Here is a 17,866-nt window from a genome sequence, read left to right on the forward strand (position 1 = left end):
TTTTTTTTTTTTTTAGAGAGGAATGATTCCCTCGTCTGAGAACCGCCATTCACGTACTATTCCTCCCCACTAAAAAGAGCGATTGAGAATCTCGAGAACCTAAACAAAAATGCAGAAGTGAGCGTACCCTAAGGCTCTCCTCTCTCCCCCTTTTTTAGCCAACACCATCAACCCCATTTTTCACTGGGTCAAAGCCAAAAATATGATGAATAGAAGGAAAGGAGATCAGAAAGATAGGCGAACGACTTGACTATAGTATAGGTCGGATGTTTCCGTGAGCAGTAAGCAGCAGATCTCCCCTTATTTTGGGAAAGCTGGTGGCCGCGTGTGAATTCTTTCAAGGCAAAGGGCGGCCTAATTCGACATTGTTGTTTACTCTGATCCGGTCGAGGTGGTTTTCGTTTACCAGCACGTAGGTGTTCTAAATTCCTATGACCGAGTCTTTCTGGCCCCTGTTAACATCTTTTCTTAATGTATTAAAGAAGGCCTCTCTAACCGGTGAAAAGTGGTGGGTGTCCACTAACGGCCATTCTTGGCTCGGCTCCGATAACGCAATTTCGGGAGGAGTCGATAGTTGGGCACTGGATCCCTTCGGACCAGTAGAATGTGTGACGCTGGGTCGGGGTTTGGTGAACCAACGGGTCGCTCCTCTAGTTGAAGTATCAGGCCCCTTTTTCGTTGCCTAGGTTAAACCTTCGGAATACCCCATAAGGGAATTTTTTCTACTCCCCCCAATCTTCACTTTACGCCACACCAACTCCCCTTTCGTCATAAGGCGTGGAATTAGACCAAGGGGAATCTCTATAGGAACTAGTCCCTTATATTTCGCATATAGGAGATCGAGACACAGCCCCAGGGCTATGGGGAAAGATGTAGATCGATCGCCCTAGATGGACAACTACATAGAGGGCCTCTACCAGTCTATATATTCTTTGATTTCGTTCCCCCCGTAAGATAAATATTACAACCTATGAGGTCTGCAAGTTTCACATCTAAGTAATACCCGATCCAATAGTTTACGATATAGATAGATATATATATATTTCTAAAGAACATTCTAAGAAAAGATATTAATAGATATCGGTAGTTGTCCAGTCGTACCCAAACAATAATATTCTAGAGGGAAATGCACCTAAGATCAAATATTTTGAGCCGGCTTCCGTAGAAAATTCAGACTTTCTTTTTGACGTTGCGATCACATAAAAACATAAACTTTGAGGCTCAATAGCTAAATACATGGCAATTGAATGAGATCATAAAGAGCATACCGCGAGTAGGAATTGGAATTAATACAATGGATTCAAAAGCATCAAACCTCTCTTGTTCGAAAGAATTGAAACACATCGAAATGGTACCGGCCGTACTTAATAATAGAAGGATTTGGCAAAAATATGTAAAATTGTCCCTCCTAAAAAGATTATTCTAGAATAAATGGGCAATAGTTAGGAGAGGTGCGCCAGCGGCGAGCAGAAGCAAGGTTATTAGATACCTCAGGAAAGCCCGGCCAGAACCACACGTGCAAGTTTCCCTGCATGTGGCTTGTCCGTGATAACTTCTTCAGATTTGCGTGAACTAGCAGACCGATCACTATGATTTATCATTCATGGACGTTGATAAGATCCATCCATTTAGCAGTACCTTAGGATGGCATAGCCTTAAAAGTGAAGGGCGAGGTTCAAACGAGAAAAGGCTTACGGTGGATACCTAGGCACCCAGAGATGAGGAAGGGCGTAGTAATCGACGAAATGCTTCGGGGAGTTGAAAATAAGCATAGATCTGGTCCTCCTTGATAGGGTGCAAGGTGTTCTGCTATCGCCCTTCCTTTTTGGTTACATACGTGATGTCGAATTCAGACAGAAGCAGTAACCATCTTGCGGTCCTTCCCGTTACGTTAAGGTGGGTGTCTCGAACAAATACTTTTTTGTAGGTCCATGGAAGCTATTAAATGTACTGGGTAAGACAGCATGTAATGCCTCAATTTTCGCCTTACCCGCCAAGCAGGTTTTCTCCAAATTGGTATACCTGGTCTTGTAGTCAGTCATTTTCTTATGTTGGTAGTATATGGCCCTTTACTTCCGTCTGTCTTCATCGTATTAAGCCAACATAGACCCCATAGTGGTTTCAGTGACCGATAGGTATAGTAATAAAGGCTTCCTGGCGTTGTAGGCACTAGAATGGAAGTATTCCTTTATTTTGTCAAAAGCTTTCTGTTCATCCCATTTTCCTGCGAAATTTTTATTTCGAAATTTGTGTATCGGCTCGCAAGTAGTTATACAAGAGAAAGTCAAAGTCTGATGAGACTATTGATCACTACAAGGCTCGCGTGGTAGCCAAAGGCTACAACCAGCAATAGGGTATAGACTAAGATGAGACATTCAGTCCAGTTATCAAGATGGCATCAAGGGCGTCTCCTATCCTAAGTTTCTTTCTCCGCATGAATCAAGTTCTTCAATAGGACCATCCCGATCGAGGGCTAATCATAGATCTACTATGGTCTTTTTTTTTATTCTTTTATCTTATTTCCGGTTCCAATTTCTGGGAGCATTATGTTGAGTCACTCCAAGAGTAGAATCAGCAGCTCACCTCACGTTTTAGGAACCAAATGAGGAATCACACGTAGACGGACCTGAGCATTCTGCTGCTCTACGGAGCTCTCTGGAGCTAGAGTTGGGGCTGCTTGACGCTCTTCTCCTTTCGAGTGAATTGAATTACTTCGGCTCGGATGCCTTTGATCAAATGGAAGGATGGATGCCTGCCTTTAGCGACTTCGTTCGGTCATTCCTTCTTTACTTGTTCACTATGGCTTGAGAGTTAATCGCATGAGAGAGTAAGTAAGAGATTGAAAAGCGGATCATTGGACCTCGCTCTCGGGTCCAGAGGCAGAGTAGAAACCTTAGCTTCGCTGACTTTATAAGGTCTAACCTTCGCCACGACACTAGTGGCTTAGATCTTCGCGCTTCCCGCGGGCTTTTTTATAGAGAGAGAGTAAGGGGGGGTGGCACGGAAGATTGGTCCGCTCCAAAAAGTTGAGTTTTTCGGTTCGCCCCCCTATGTGGTTGGCCTTCTTACCAGTCTGCCTTTTTTCTCTTGATGGAATATATCAATACCCGAGCTCCAGCCTTGCTTGCATTCTTCACCGGCGCTCGCCAGATGTATCACTCATCCCGCTCCCCACGGAGCGGTAAGGGGTCTTCTTGTGTGTTATAATCTTTACGGGAATGAATCGCATATGTTGGTTGAGAATTGCTTGGGAATTCATTGATAATGACTTTGCCAGATTCTAGGGAGGCTACTCTTTTTTTTGGTCGATCGAGCCGCTTTCCCTCATTCCACTCGTCCATCCCTCTTCACAAACTTGTAGAATCGATGCCACAAAGATAGCCAACTCTATTATCAAAGAAATAAGGAAAGGGGCGACCATTTGGCACCAGATATCCGGAGGTGTGGAAAGAGCAGCTGTGAGAAGCAGAAAAACCATCAAAAAACGACGATAGTTCGTGGAGGTTTCTACAGAAAGACCCCTTGGTTCTGGCAAACGGATCACAATTGCAGGTACCTGGGAGCATACCGATGGAATGAACGAAATACGAACAGTTAACATAATATGGTCATAGATCTTAGGTTGTAACTTGATCATGAGCAAATTTGTTGATGTTGCACCCATGAAGTATGGAAAGTGCCAAACATTGGGAACTACCCGGGGAGGAGTTAGGAACAGGAACAAGGAGAAGCGAGAACCACTTAAATGGAGGAATCGATTGTATTTCGTCCTTTGTTCCCCATAGCAACTGGGGATCAAAAAGCACCACATTTGATGACTTATTAAGGGAAAGACGAAGTAAGAGCATGCTATTAGTTCCCTTATACTCTTTCTCAAACTGCTCTTTACTTCTTCAAAACTCAGTTCAAACAATGATGGTTTGCCTAAAAGATTCTCAATAAAAATCTAGTGAATTCTCAATAAGAATTTGCTAAATTCTCAAAATATGGTTCATGCTGAAAAATAGTCATACACAATATACTCAATAATTAGAATTCACATTGTATGCCAATTAAATGATTAGGAATAGGAATTACATAATCAACAACTCAAGAATTCAGATTTCAATATCAACTCATCTCAAAAATACTGAAATCTAAGGATAGAACCCTAGATTACTCTTTTACTGATTTGAAAGTAGATGTAGGGTGTGAGGACGAACTAGTCCAACACTATGATAGCCTTACATACATGGAAGAATGCAATTCTTTGGCGAAATCAAAGAAACTTGAAGAACGCTTGAACCCTATCTTTTCTTCTTGGAACCTTGCTCTAATATCTTGAAGTGTTAATGAACGTAAAAGAATTGTTTAACACTTTCTAAGCCCTTAATTTTGTGTGCAACGACATAGTAAGGCTTAGAATAGGGGTTAAAACAATGTAGTTTAAGTACCAAACACATTGGGGAAAGATAAAAACAACCTTAGTTTAAAATACTAAAAAGATGCCAAAATGGGCAGTTTCATGGGCCGTTTAATGCTTCACGGCCCGTCTGGTGGGTCGTCAAGTTGCACCTACCTGACAAGGCTTCACTAAAATGGGTATGACTTTTTACTCCAAACTTGAAATGAGGCAAACTTGGTGGCGTTAGAAAGAGGACTCAACTACCTTTAATTAATAAGTCATGGGCCACCTAATTCATTATGTTCTGAGAGATATGATTGTTTGAAGTTGATCCAAAACTCAAAATCTGATGGGTGACTTGTACGAACCACTAAATGGACTGTACAAGTCACCATGGGCCGTTTAGTGGCTCGTCTAGGTAACTTTCATCTTGGTTTCCTTGGGAAGTCCTTCACGATGCCCAAGACAGGTCATGATCCCCTAAATGGGCCATCTAAGGTCTCGTGAAGGGTCCAAGGTTCATTTTGGTTTCGTGAACTTAGCTAGGCTAGGCTTAGTCTTTATAAGGCTTTTAAAAATACTAGATAGGTATAGGATGTCTCTGAATACAATATAAAGACTAAGCTTAACAAAAAATAGATGGAAATCGGTAACTCCTAATGTGAGGAGCTCACCCTAGTCTATGAGACCCCAAGCTACTCCACACAACTCTAAATCAACGACGATAACTCAAACTAGGATTTGAAGGGAGTAGAGTGTAGTATGAGTACCAAAGACGGTACTCAGTAGGCATCAGTCGATTGAGATCAAAAGATAACATAAGCATAAACAACAAGTAATAAGGAAAGTATAACACAAGTAACTAAACAAGAGATACTAAAGTAGACAGGTAAAGAATAGAAATAGGATTCAAGGGGTAAGAAGTCGAGTAAAACAGTACCTGGAACGCAAGACAACAACCTATTCGCAAGCAACTAAGATATCAAGTCAACTACCTAGGGTTAGGAGGACCCACAACCACAGTTCTAAAGTCAAAGCCTAGAACCTAGCAAGAAAACAATAACATAGAACATAATGTGGTCAAATAATAACCTAACCGGACCCCATAGGCCTGGAAGGTACAAACAACAAACATAACCCAACCTGCCCCCATAAACCACTGGGTGTAATCAACAAACAAATATATTGGTGATAGGCGATGCATATGAATGCATGGTGAGTAGAAGGACCATTAGTGACTATCCAAAAACTCTAACCTCAAGTACCCAATAATGGGGCCACCCAGCCAACCAGGAAACTCCCAGGGGCATCAACCACCCAGCTAGAAAGAGTAAACCTGGGGGCATTAATAGAACCAAAGAGGGGCCGCCCTGCCAGCGAATAAACTCACAAGGGCATCATCCATCCAGCTTGCAAGGGTAAACCTAGGGGCATCAAACCATAGCCAAAACATGTAATAAAGGGCATCTGATTAGTCAAGTAAAAATTGAGCATATCCTAGATGCCTCTATCTATAGTAGAAAAGGAGCACGCCTCTTATGACTCGTAATCTAAAAAATCAGTAAGTGAAGTGATCTAGGTGGTACCACTCTTGTTTAAACCAGTTTAAAATAAAAGTCGAGTAAAACAATATCTCATCATAAATAATAAATATGCCAATGCATGAGCCGAGATCATACCACAAAGTCTGTGAGAATGAACAAACAATGCAATGCATGCCATCACCAACATTCAAACAAGGCACTCAAAGTCAAATAAATATACAACCATCTAAACCTCGCTACTAAAGCAGAGAGTACTAACCAAGGATCCAACTAATCCTCGCACACGGCCTCGGGCCCAATAATATAATCAAGGTCAATAAGAGCATAACAGAACTACTACTAAACAACAAGTGAACGGATCAAAGAAGAGCTATCAATCAATAAAGGGGGAACCAACTCAAGGGACGATGCCCTACCCAAATCATACCGCTCTAGTCTATGACTAAGCATAGCTCTCATGGCTACGATGAGCCACCAAGTTCACAAGCACCAATACATGGAGAATAACTCAATACAATCCCACGGGAGCAAATCATAACTACAGGGGCGATAAAACACAAAAATCTCAAGACTCCTACTGTAACACCTCTATAATTTGAAAGCCAATTTGAAAGCCAATTTGAAAAGAAAAGATCTCATTTTGTCTATTGGTTGTGTCCTACGAGTACAGTCTATAACTTGTAGAAGTTTCAATGGGTCATAGGTGGCACTCGTAGGAATAACATTGAGATTTGGGAATTTCAAGCCTCTGAAGTTTTACTTACGAGTAAACAAAATGAGCCGTAAGGAGTTTGATGGGTCGTAGGATGATTTCGTAGAAGGGATTCATACATGGTAAAATTTTGGACTTGAAATAATGTTCTATGGATGGAGCCTACAGACCGTAGGAATTCAGACGGACCGTAGAATGGTCTCGTGGAACGTAAGGTGAAATTTGAGTTTTTAAAGTTGGATCTATGGTTGATCAATACAGATCGTAGAAAGTCACAACCGTAGGAACCATCCGACAATATTTTTAGGGTATTCAGGTCTATTCCTATGCAATAAATACCTATACTATGTTATTTTACCCCTAATTATAAGTCCTATAACTACCCTTCTACTATAGAAATTTCCCCAACTCTTTGATCAACTCAAAACCCCAAATCCTCTCCAAAGTTCTCTTAAAAATTTCTCCTCTCAAAGATCAAGGAAGAAGAAGACCAGGGTTTCTTCATCAAGTCTCCTTTCCCCCATTGCTTTTGGACTTTTAATAAAAAGGTATGTAGGGTTTCATCAATGGGTTCCATTCACCCATTGAGCCCCAAGATTTTTCAATTCTCCAAGTTTAATGTCATCAAATTTGATAAGGTTTTTATTAAATTCTTCATAGGTTCAATTTGTGTTGATTCAATTGTTTGGTTTTGATCTTATAATGATTATTTTGACTCAATTTACATGATTTCCCATTGATTTTACATGAACCCATGCAAATTCCATGATTTTGACTTTGAATTCTTAAAGGCATGAACTTATGGAAAAAACTAGGAATCTACGAAAGATGATTTATGAAGGTTTATTCATGATTTATAAAATTATGTTTTATGATCTAGGTTTCTTATGATGAGCATCAATGAAATTATGAAAGAGTTTTCTCACATATAAGAGATCATGTTTTGGTGAATGATTTTCTCACACATGCATGATTTAAGATTTAAGGATCTATTCTATAATGATTTAAGCTTGAATTAGTATCTGAATTGTGTCTTTTCATGTATAATGATATGATTACATTTATGACTGATTCCATTGGGATTTTTACTTAGCACCAAAAGGATATTGAGTTGGAGGCTCTCCCATTAGTAGAGGTCAGGTCTCTAGTAGCAATCTCATTTTCCCTAACTACGTGCCCCATAGGATTGTCTTAAGTGACATAGCTAGTGGATCTACCTAATCTAGAAGTTTAAGGTCTTTGCCTTGTCAAGCAAGGACATCTCTTTTTGGCGTGGGAGCAAGATACCAGATTCCACCTTCTTGCTCATGTGGTCTATGTCAGTTAGTAGTAATATCCTACAAAACTAACTAAGTTGTTCTTATAAGTCTTATGAAGTTTTACTCATGATTTTAATATGCATTAACCATGCCCATGGCCTGTGATTCTTCTTTAAATGATTTTACTATATTTAGCTTGGTCATGCATGCCATGTTTTCGATTATGTCTCCTTATTGATCATGCTTCATATTTTATGTATATCCCTTATACATAGTACATTCCATGTACTAATGCATACTTGTACCTACATTGTTTCACTAATGTAGGGTGTGATGCTTCTGATGTTTGCGTAATCAAGACACAACTTCTAATTCAAGTGTTTACGATCGTACAATAGTACAGTAACCTAACCAAGGGTTGGGGTCGAGTCCTAAGGGAGTGGTTTTGAGAATTAATATAAAAATAAAATTAAGTTCTAATTAGTCATAGCTATAAACATTATCGAATATAAACATACTAAATCTAAGGGGTGACGCAAGCGTTAATTATCAATGGGGTTTTTTGTATTAATTAACAACTTAAAACAACAAAAATATACGAAAATGAGATAGAGATATGGGATTCTTGGGAGGTGATAGGAATACGGGATAGACTAAATCATCGGGTACATGCTTTTGATAGTAAATTGTTGAGTATTTGTGACTAGGCTAGAATATAGTGGGGGTAAATTCTCTCTCGAGCAACTTACCTCGAATCAACTCTGTTTCTCTCGAACACCGAGTTTTCGCATTAAGCAAAACATCTACCTTAGCTCATTCACTCTCTCGAGCTGAATGTGTGGGAGAAGGACTAGGATTCACTCTCTCGAGCTGAACTCATGTCGACCCAATACCATCGGCTATCAATTTAGTATTCTTAGTTTTACGACCTCTCTCTCGAGCAAGCCAAAAATACTAAGTTGAAATCGTATTTGCAACTACAATTCCATTAAGTTCATACACAACTACTAAATGAAATCACATCTAAACAACAAATAAACCATCAACAAGCAAGAGCCAATAGATAATCTAACCCATAATCACAAAATCACACCCCAAGAATTAGGGTTTTAGCTAGACATGTAAAAGAGATAAAAATTTATACCAATATCAGTTTCCATCAACTGGTTATGAAGAATTATGTCTTGAAACACGTAAAGAGTGAAGAATCTTCAAGACCCAAGTCCAATTTCTTGTAGTTGAAACCCTTTGAATCTTCAAGGTCTTAGAACAAAGTCTCCAAAACCCTTTAAAACTTAGACTCTCTCAAAAGCTGTAAAAAGTTCTAATAATAATAGTGATAATTATTTGATACTAAGTTAACAATTTAAACAAGTATTTATAGTGTTTGAAAATTTGTGTTGCAACGGATCACTCGGCGATCCGCTTTTTGGTCAATTTCATTGCGTTCTTGCTTTAGCCTTCAACATATTCGCGCTTTGAGTCATTGGGCGATATAGTACTGCTTCGCAGAACTACTCGGTGACACGCTGACTGATCCATTTCATCACCAACTTGATCTTTCCCTTTAGGGCTCAGCACACTGGAACAAAAGGCAATCTCTAGGCCGATCGGCGACTCGCCAACTCGGCTCGGCGATCTTCAGGCCTTCATTTTTTCATTCTTTTCAGCCGCCTTGTTCCTTCTTGCCAAGTAGTGTCCATGCTTTGCCTCAAACTCCAAATACCTGAAACTTAGGGGTTTTCATCAAATATTGAGACAAAATATGCATTTGAGGACACTAATTCTATCAAAATATAGCCCTAAATGAGTCCAATTTGTGGACTCATCAGCTTTCTCTCCTTCTACTCGTGGCTAGTTAATGATCGTTTGATTGCTTGAGGTTAAAGATGTGGCGAGTCCTCATGTGTGAGGATCATGTTATATTCATTATGTTTCCTTAGGTTTTAAATTTTAGATATTGTACGTGGTGTATGGGTCACGTCTCGACCACTTCTTTTGATACATTAGAATAACTTATCAAGGCTATGATTAGACTTTAGCTTTTATGTCAAGCTCCTTTATGATATGAAACTTTTTATCTTTAATTCTCGTATTTTTTATTATGTTATGTTGTATGAATGTCAAGTAGCTTGTGTAGGGCCTTTCGGGGTCTTATATGTCGTGTCACTTCTATGGTATACTTTGAGTCGTGACAAAATTAGTGTTCAGAGCATAAGGTTTTAGAAAAAGACCTTAGGATGTCTGACAAGCAGCGTTCAGTAGAGTTTTGTTCATAATTCTGAAGGGCACCACATTTATGAATAAGAGACTACAAAGCGATTAGGAAATTTAACTTTTTTCATTAATCTAAAGTCGTGCCATAAAGTTTATCTCTATAAAGATCCTTCTCTTAAATCTTGTCTGATACTTTTTTAGGATATGGAACCTCGAAGAGCTTATGTGAGAAGGAGTGGGTGTGAGAATATGGAGCCCAAGGATCCGCAAGCTTTGGTTGACCCTTTGGCCAAACAAGTGACTCATGCCGAATTCTGAGCCATTTTCCAAGTGTTGGTTCAAACTATGATGACCTAAGCAAATAGAGAAGTCGATTCTCTCGTGAACCCAAATGTGGGTACGATGGCAATAAGGATAAGGGACTCCACTAGGATGAATCCTGTGGAATTCCATGGTTCTAAGGTTGATGAAGATCCTCAAGAGTTCATTAATAAGGTGTGCAAGATAGTGGGAATTATGGAATTGTCTACAGTGGAAAAAATGGAGTTGATTGCTTATCAACTTAAGGGTGTTTATCAAGTTTGGTTCAGCCAATGGAAGGAAGGGAGTGCGGTTGATACGAGTCCTCTTGATTGGGACAAATTCAAAGGAACTTTTATTGATTGTTTCTTTCCTCTTAAAATGAGAGAAGCAAAGGTGCTTGATTTCATTAATCTCTGTCAAGGACGTATGAGTGTGAAGGAGTATACTTCGAAGTTCACTCAATTGTCTAAGTATGCTCCAACTATGGTTGCCAACTCTAGAGCAAGAATGAGTAAGTTCATGTCAGGTGTTTCTGACTTGGTTGTCAAAGAAAGTCGTACCGCCATGTTGATTAAGGATATGGATATCTCCTGTTTAACGATACAGGCCCAATAAATTGAAGAGGTAAATATCAAGGAAAGGGCAAGAGAGTCCAAGAGGGCAAGGACCGGTGATGGTGACTTTTGCCATTCTAGGTCCGGGTGACATGGCCATCCCCAATTCCGACAAAAGTTTTCTGGTCATGGTTCTTCTAATACTCTTAATCTTAAGTTCAACAAAGATAGTGTGTCTAACCCTAAATCTCAAGGAGGTGGTGGACCTTCTATTCTTGCTTGCACAAGGTGTGGTAAGAAACACGATTGCAAATGTTTGGCCGACATGGATGGTTGCTTTAATTGTAGAAAGAGTGGTCAGAAGATTAGAGATTGCCCATCGCTTGCTACTAAGAGAAGGTATGGTAGGCAAGCTTATTATTGATAATTTGGAATTTTAGCCACAAATTCTGCAATGTCCTTCTTTATCCCATTCTACCAATAGACCTCCCACAAATCACAATACATCTTGGTGGCGCCCAGGTGAAAATATGTGCTTCTATCAAAATCTTATTTCTCAACTAATAAACATTCGGAACACATAGCCAACCTTGATATTGATGGACACCATCTCCCTCATGGGAGAAAGTCTCAATGGCTTTTTTCAGAAACTGAATTCTTCAACTCAACCAATACCAGATCAACCTATTGCTTGGCTTTTACGGTCGATATAAGAGATGATCCTGAACCAATCTTAACAATCACACCACCCTCATTAGAATTAAATAGGTTGTCTAATTAGTATTAAATGACCCAACTTAATCAATTAATTAATTAATTAACCCTAAGCCCCTCCCTTAAACCCCAACTAAAAACTAAATGACCAACACAACCCTCACCCACGGACCTGGGTCGGTCCACAAGCTTTGCAGGTTGAGTCGTGGTTTGTTACTGGAGCTAGGAGAAACAGGTGAGGTCCAACCTTGACCCATGACCCCCACCTATGGGGCATAGGTCAACCCATGGATCGTGGGTGCCCTTTCGTGGGTAGGCTGTTTTTGACAGCTTTTTGGGGCTGTCTTAGAGTCCTCCTCAGGGACTCTTTGTTTGTCCTTGAGGAGTCGTACCTTGACGTTTACACCCAAAAACACTTATATTGAGTACCGGAGGTGAATTTACGACTTACCCTTGACGTTAAACCCTAATTAGGCTACTAATTTACACGTTAGACTCTAGCTTAGTTTACTAGGTTTCCGGAGTGTTACATTATCTCCCCCTTGGGGACATTCGTCGTCGAATGATAATCTAGACACCTTACGGAATTAAAGACTCAAGACTAGCAGCCCATCATGCATGCAACATAAATATAATGTACAATTCAAGGGAGGAAACTTCAATTTCATCTCAATCATACTCAATGCAACAGAAGGAAGTAGGAACTACTTCTATCAACCCAATATGCATGAAATTCAACATTTCTCATGTTCATGTGAGGAACTACCTTCTCCAACAAAATCGTGCTCAACACAACATCATGGAGCCAATATGCCGATACTCTCAAAAGCATACTAAAGCATGTTCGTCAACACATCTCATGAAGTCGAATAGGCAACTCATAGTAAATGCACAACAACATGAGGAACATAATTCATGACAACAAAACATTTTCTTACTAAACACGAATTTCATCAAGAACATGCATAATATAAGGAAATCATGGAAAACATACATATCTCACACATGACTCCCAAAACTAGGAATTCTAGAGGAACTACTTACCTTAAGCTTGAATAGGAGTAGAAGGAAAAAAATGAGGATAGTGGGATTTCATTTCGGCCTCGGCCTCCCATGTAGCACTATCAACTAAGTGATTCCTCCATAACACCTTCACGAAGGCTATTTCCTTATTTCTCAATCTCTTAACTTGCCGGTCAAGGATCTTTACCAGAACCTCTTCATAGGAAAGGCTTTCATCAACTCCTAACCGTTTTAGAGGAATAATGGATACCGGGTCACCAATACATTTCTTAAGCATAGAAACATGAATTACCAGGTGAACCAGAGCCAACTCATTCAACAAGTCTAATTCATAGGAAACTTTCCCAATACGCTTCAAAATTTAATGCGGGCCCACATACCGAGGGCAAAGTTTCCCCTTCTTGCCAAACCTTATCACACCTTTCATAGGTGAGATTTTTAAGTAGACCCAATCATTAACTTCAAATTCTAGGTCCCTTCTTCTAACATCGGCATAGGACTTTTGCCGACTTTGGGCCTTCCTCAACCTCTCTCTAATGACTCGGACCTTGTCAATGGCATCATAAACTAGTTTGGGACCAATTAGAGCAATTTCACCTACTTCAAACCAACCAACCAGAGACCTAAATCTCCTACGATACAAGGCTTCAAAAGGCGCCATGGTAATACTTGAGTGGTAACTATTGTTGTAGGCAAATTCGATCAATGGTAGGTGGTCATCCCAATTACCCTTGAAGTCTATCACACATGCTCTCAAAATATCTTCAAAGGTTAGTATGATATGTTCCGCTTGCCCATCGGTTTGGGGATGAAATGTCGTGTTATGCTTAACGATAGTACCAACCCTTTTTTGGAATGCCTTCCAAAAGTGTGAAGTAAATTGAGTACCCCGATCCGAAATAATCGACAAAGAAACCCCATGTAACTTTACTATCTCCTTAATATACAATTTGGCATAGTCTTCTGCCGAAAAAGAAACCTTGCCGGGAATGAAGTGGGCTGATTTTGTCATCCGGTCAATAATGACCCAAATAGAATCATGTTGCTTTCGGGTACGAGGAAAACCCACAACAAAGTCCATATTCACAACTTCCCACTTCCAAGTGGGAATATCTATATCTTGGCACAATCCTCCCGGTCTACGGTGCTCAGCCTTAACTTGTTGATAATTCAGACATTTGGCTACAAAACCTGCTATATCCTTCTTCATACTATTCCACCAACAAACTTCTCGTAGCTCACGCTACATCTTGGTGGCTCCCGAATGAATAAATTATCTAGAACCATGAGCCTCTGATAGAATTTTCTCTCTCAAGCCATCAACATCCAGAACACAGAATTGACCTTGGTACCTAAGCACCCCATCTCCCCCTTCGGAGAAAGCCTCAACGAACTTCAAGAGCACCGACTCTCTCAACTCAACCAATAAAGGATCAAGGTATTGCTTTGCCTAAACATCCATCACAAATGATGATTTGGACCCATTGTGGACCGTGAAACCACCCTTGGTGGAGTCCACTAGATGAACACCTAGTCGGGCCAACCTATGCACATCACGAACCAATTCCTTCTTTTCATCCTCTATATGAGTCACACTACCCATGGACAACCTTCTAAGAGCATCTGCTACCACATTAGCTTTTCGGGTATATAAAGGACACTCATGTCATAGCCCTTCAACAATTGTAACCAACTTCGTTCCCAAAGGTTCAAGTCTTTTTGACTTAACACATATTGGAGACTCTTATGATCAGTGAAAACATCCTCATGTACCCCAGTTATATAATGTCTCCATCATTTCAAGGGAAACACCACCGCCGCCAATTTGAGATCATGGGTCAGATAGTTCTATTCATGAACATTAAGTTGTCTCAAAGCATAGGCAATTAATTTACCGTATTGCATGAGCACACATCCCAACCCAACTCTAGAGGTATCACAATAAACAACAAAGCCATTCGTACCTTCCAGCAAGGTCAACACTGGCGCGGAAGTAAGTCTATTCTTCAATTCTTGAAAACTTTTCTCATAATTTTCCGACCACACAAAATTAGCTTTCTTTTGATTCAAAGTCGTCAAAGGAGAAGCAATGGAGGAAAATCTCCCAACAAATCTTCTATAGTAACCGGCCAAACCCAAAAAGCTTCTAATGTGAGATGGAGTAAGGGGTCTAGGCCAACTCTTGACCACATCCTTCTTCTTCGGATCTACCTCAATACCCTTGCTAGATAACATGTGACCAAGGAATGCTACGGACCTTAGCCAAAATTCACATTTGCTAAATTTTATAAAAAGTTGGTGTTCTTTAAGGACTTGTAATACCACCCTCAAATGATCAACATGCTCTCTTTCGCTCTTTGAATATATCAACATATCATCAATAAACACGATGACAAATATGTCAAGATATTGTCAGAACACTCTATTGATTAGATCCATGAACGCCGCCAGAGCGTTTGTCAAACCAAATGACACGACTAAGAAGTCATAGTGATAATATCTCGTTCGAAAGGCCATCTTTGGGATGTCAACATCCCTCACCCTCAATTGATGATAACCAGAACGAAGATCTATCTTGGAGAAATAACTAGCCCCTTGAAGTTGGTCAAATAATTCATCAATTCTCGGAAGTAGATACTTGTTCTTGATGGTCACCTTATTCAATTGGCTATAATCAATACACATTCTAAGGGACCCATCCTTCTTCCTAACAAACATTACCGGAGCACCCCAAGGAGAAATGCGTTGTTGAATAAAACCCTTGTCTAGCAAATCCTTTAGTTGCTCTTTCAATTCCTTCAACTCCAGCAGAGCCATTCTATAAGGAGGAATGGAGATAGGTTGTTTATCCAGAGTAAGGTAAATACCAAAATATATTTCCCTTTCGGGAGGAATACCGGGCAAATCATCCAAAAACACTTTTAGAAACTCATTAACTACCGGAACTGACTCTAGAGGAGAGGTTTCAGATTCCACATCCTTCACCCTAACAATATGGTAGACACACCCTTTATAGATCATCTTTCTATCTTTAAGACAAGAAACAAATTGACCTCTAGGCATTGAATTTCCACCCTTCCACTCTAAAATAGGGTCATTCACGAATTCAAATTTAACTACCTGGGTTTTACAATAAATAGAAGCATAGCATGCATGCAACCAATCAATACCAAGAATCACATCAAAATCTAACATAACAAGTTCTACCAAGTCAACATAACTAACTCTATGGGACAGGGAAATGGGTCATCTTCTATTAACCCTTTTAGCCGCCACGAAATCACCAATCGAGGTAGAAACCGAAAAAGGTTCTAATAATTCTTCTGGGGAAGCATCAAACCCCATAGCCACATAAGGTGTCACAAAAGAAAAAGCAGCACTAGGATCCAATTAAGCATAAACATAAATAAGGGAAACTTTCAACATATAGGTCACCACATTCGGGGAACTATCTTGGTCACCTCGGTTTTGGAGAGCATAGAAGCGGTTCTTCTTAGGAGCATCAAAATTAGAACCACTAGGAGGAGCTTGGTTGCCCTATCTTCTTTGAACCTTATGCATAGGACAATCTCTCATCAAGTGACCACTCTTCCCACAACCATAGCAACCATCCGTGCCAACAAAGCACTTACCATCATGTTTCTTATCACACTTAGCATAAGTAAGCCTCACTATGAAAGATCCACCACTATTGCCTCCTTGAGGCTTAGTGTTAGACACCCTATCTTTGTTCATCCTTGAAGTACTAGAGGAGCCTTGATTAGAGAACATTTCTTTTGAAACTTTGTCGCCCTTGGCCCTCAGACTTACCGTTGGAAAAATTCCCATCATCGGTCATTGCTCTCTTCACCTCTCTATTCACTCGTTTGAGCTTTTGTTCCTCAATTTGTTCGGCATAGACGACATGAAATGAAATATTCATACTTGGGGATGAGCATTGCCGAACGACATTCATTGACTACCAAGTCGGGCACCCCTATTACAAATTTATTCATCTTGGCCCTATAATCTGCCACCAATGTTGGAGCATACTTGGACAATTGAGTGAATTTAAGAACACTCTTTCACAAACATACCTCCTTGATGAAGGTTGATGATGTCACGACCCTAGCCTATATCCCGGAAGTGACACGGCGTACAAGACTCTAAAAAGTCTCATACAAGCCTCATAGCATTCATAACATTCGATATAAGGAAAATGGTACGGAATTAAAACTTTCTTTAAAATCATACAATCAAAATACTCATTTAAAACATTCGAAATTAACGTAAGTCTATTGTTTAACATAGCCATCTAAAACAACATCTTGAAAACTAAAGTAGGGATACGACCCTTTATAATCAAAAGACTAACAAATGTATATTACAAAAAAGAAAAGAAACATCTAAATCCTTCTTCTCGATCCATGAGACATACCACTTAGTCTTGGAGAATCTCAAATCCAAGCTTCAACTAGAGAGAATCAACTCAAGTACTAAGTATGATAGCCATTAAGAAATATGGGTTAGCACAATTAAATACTAAGTATAATAGCCATGCAAAAACCATGCATAAAACAGACATTTTATTTGAAAGTCAAGATATATGCCATTTTGAGAAAACTTCATGAACATAAGCATAAGAGGTATAATATAAGACATAATCAACATACAAGTCATTTCACCACATTAGAACATAATTTACATATAAGACATTACCTTCACATTAAGCATTCACCTCAAGTAACCCTCAAGATATACTTTGTGCAGTGTATGAATAGTATCCCATACCACTATCAACACTAAGAACCACCTAAAGGTCACCAAAAGTCAACTAACCATTCAACCTTTCCATCTTTACGCAATACTCATACATAAGAGACATAAACATTACATAAGTCATATCATCACATTAGGACCATCATCTAGGGCAACCCTAAGTCATACTTGTGCAATGTATGAGTAGCATCCCATACTACTACTCACACTAAGAGTATTTGAAGCCACCATAGACAAGACAAATCCATATTCATTAAATCATGACAAGGAAGTAACTCATTATACAATTCAAAGTAAGGCAAACATCATTACATTAAATTCATAAGTCAACATTCCCCATTAGCTTCATTAGAACACCTTTATTCATTAGACATTAAACCAACATTCTCCATTAGTGT

The 17,866-nt window shown here is 39.6% G+C and overlaps 2 protein-coding genes across 3 annotated transcripts in view; both read right to left on the reverse strand.

Moving 5' to 3' along the window:
• LOC125876926 (pre-mRNA-processing protein 40A-like) overlaps positions 1 to 17,866 on the reverse strand; it is a 1,068,087-nt gene that overhangs the window by 128,305 nt on the left and 921,916 nt on the right. The gene's annotated exons all lie outside the window — the stretch shown is intronic.
• Positions 3,065 to 16,538, reverse strand: LOC125877512 (uncharacterized tatC-like protein ymf16). Its single transcript, XM_049558785.1, has 2 exons — positions 16,343 to 16,538; positions 3,065 to 3,924 (listed from the first exon to the last, which is right to left on the reverse strand). Exons 1-2 carry the CDS (start codon positions 16,536 to 16,538, stop codon positions 3,290 to 3,292), a joined length of 831 nt encoding a protein of 276 aa, XP_049414742.1. The 3' UTR covers positions 3,065 to 3,289.

Source organism: Solanum stenotomum, chromosome 9 (assembly GCF_019186545.1).
Source record: "Solanum stenotomum isolate F172 chromosome 9, ASM1918654v1, whole genome shotgun sequence".
Lineage (NCBI taxonomy): Eukaryota > Viridiplantae > Streptophyta > Magnoliopsida > Solanales > Solanaceae > Solanum > Solanum stenotomum.

Excerpts from the sequence above, each read along its gene's own strand:
- LOC125877512 (XM_049558785.1), bottom strand. The coding sequence starts at position 16,538 with ATGGGAATTTTTCCAACGGTAAGTCTGAGGGCCAAGGGCGACAAAGTT. Across the intron at positions 3,925-16,342 it reads GTGTGATAAGAAACATGATG|GCAAACCATCATTGTTTGAA; the intron begins GTAAGTGCTTTG and ends AGAATCTTTTAG.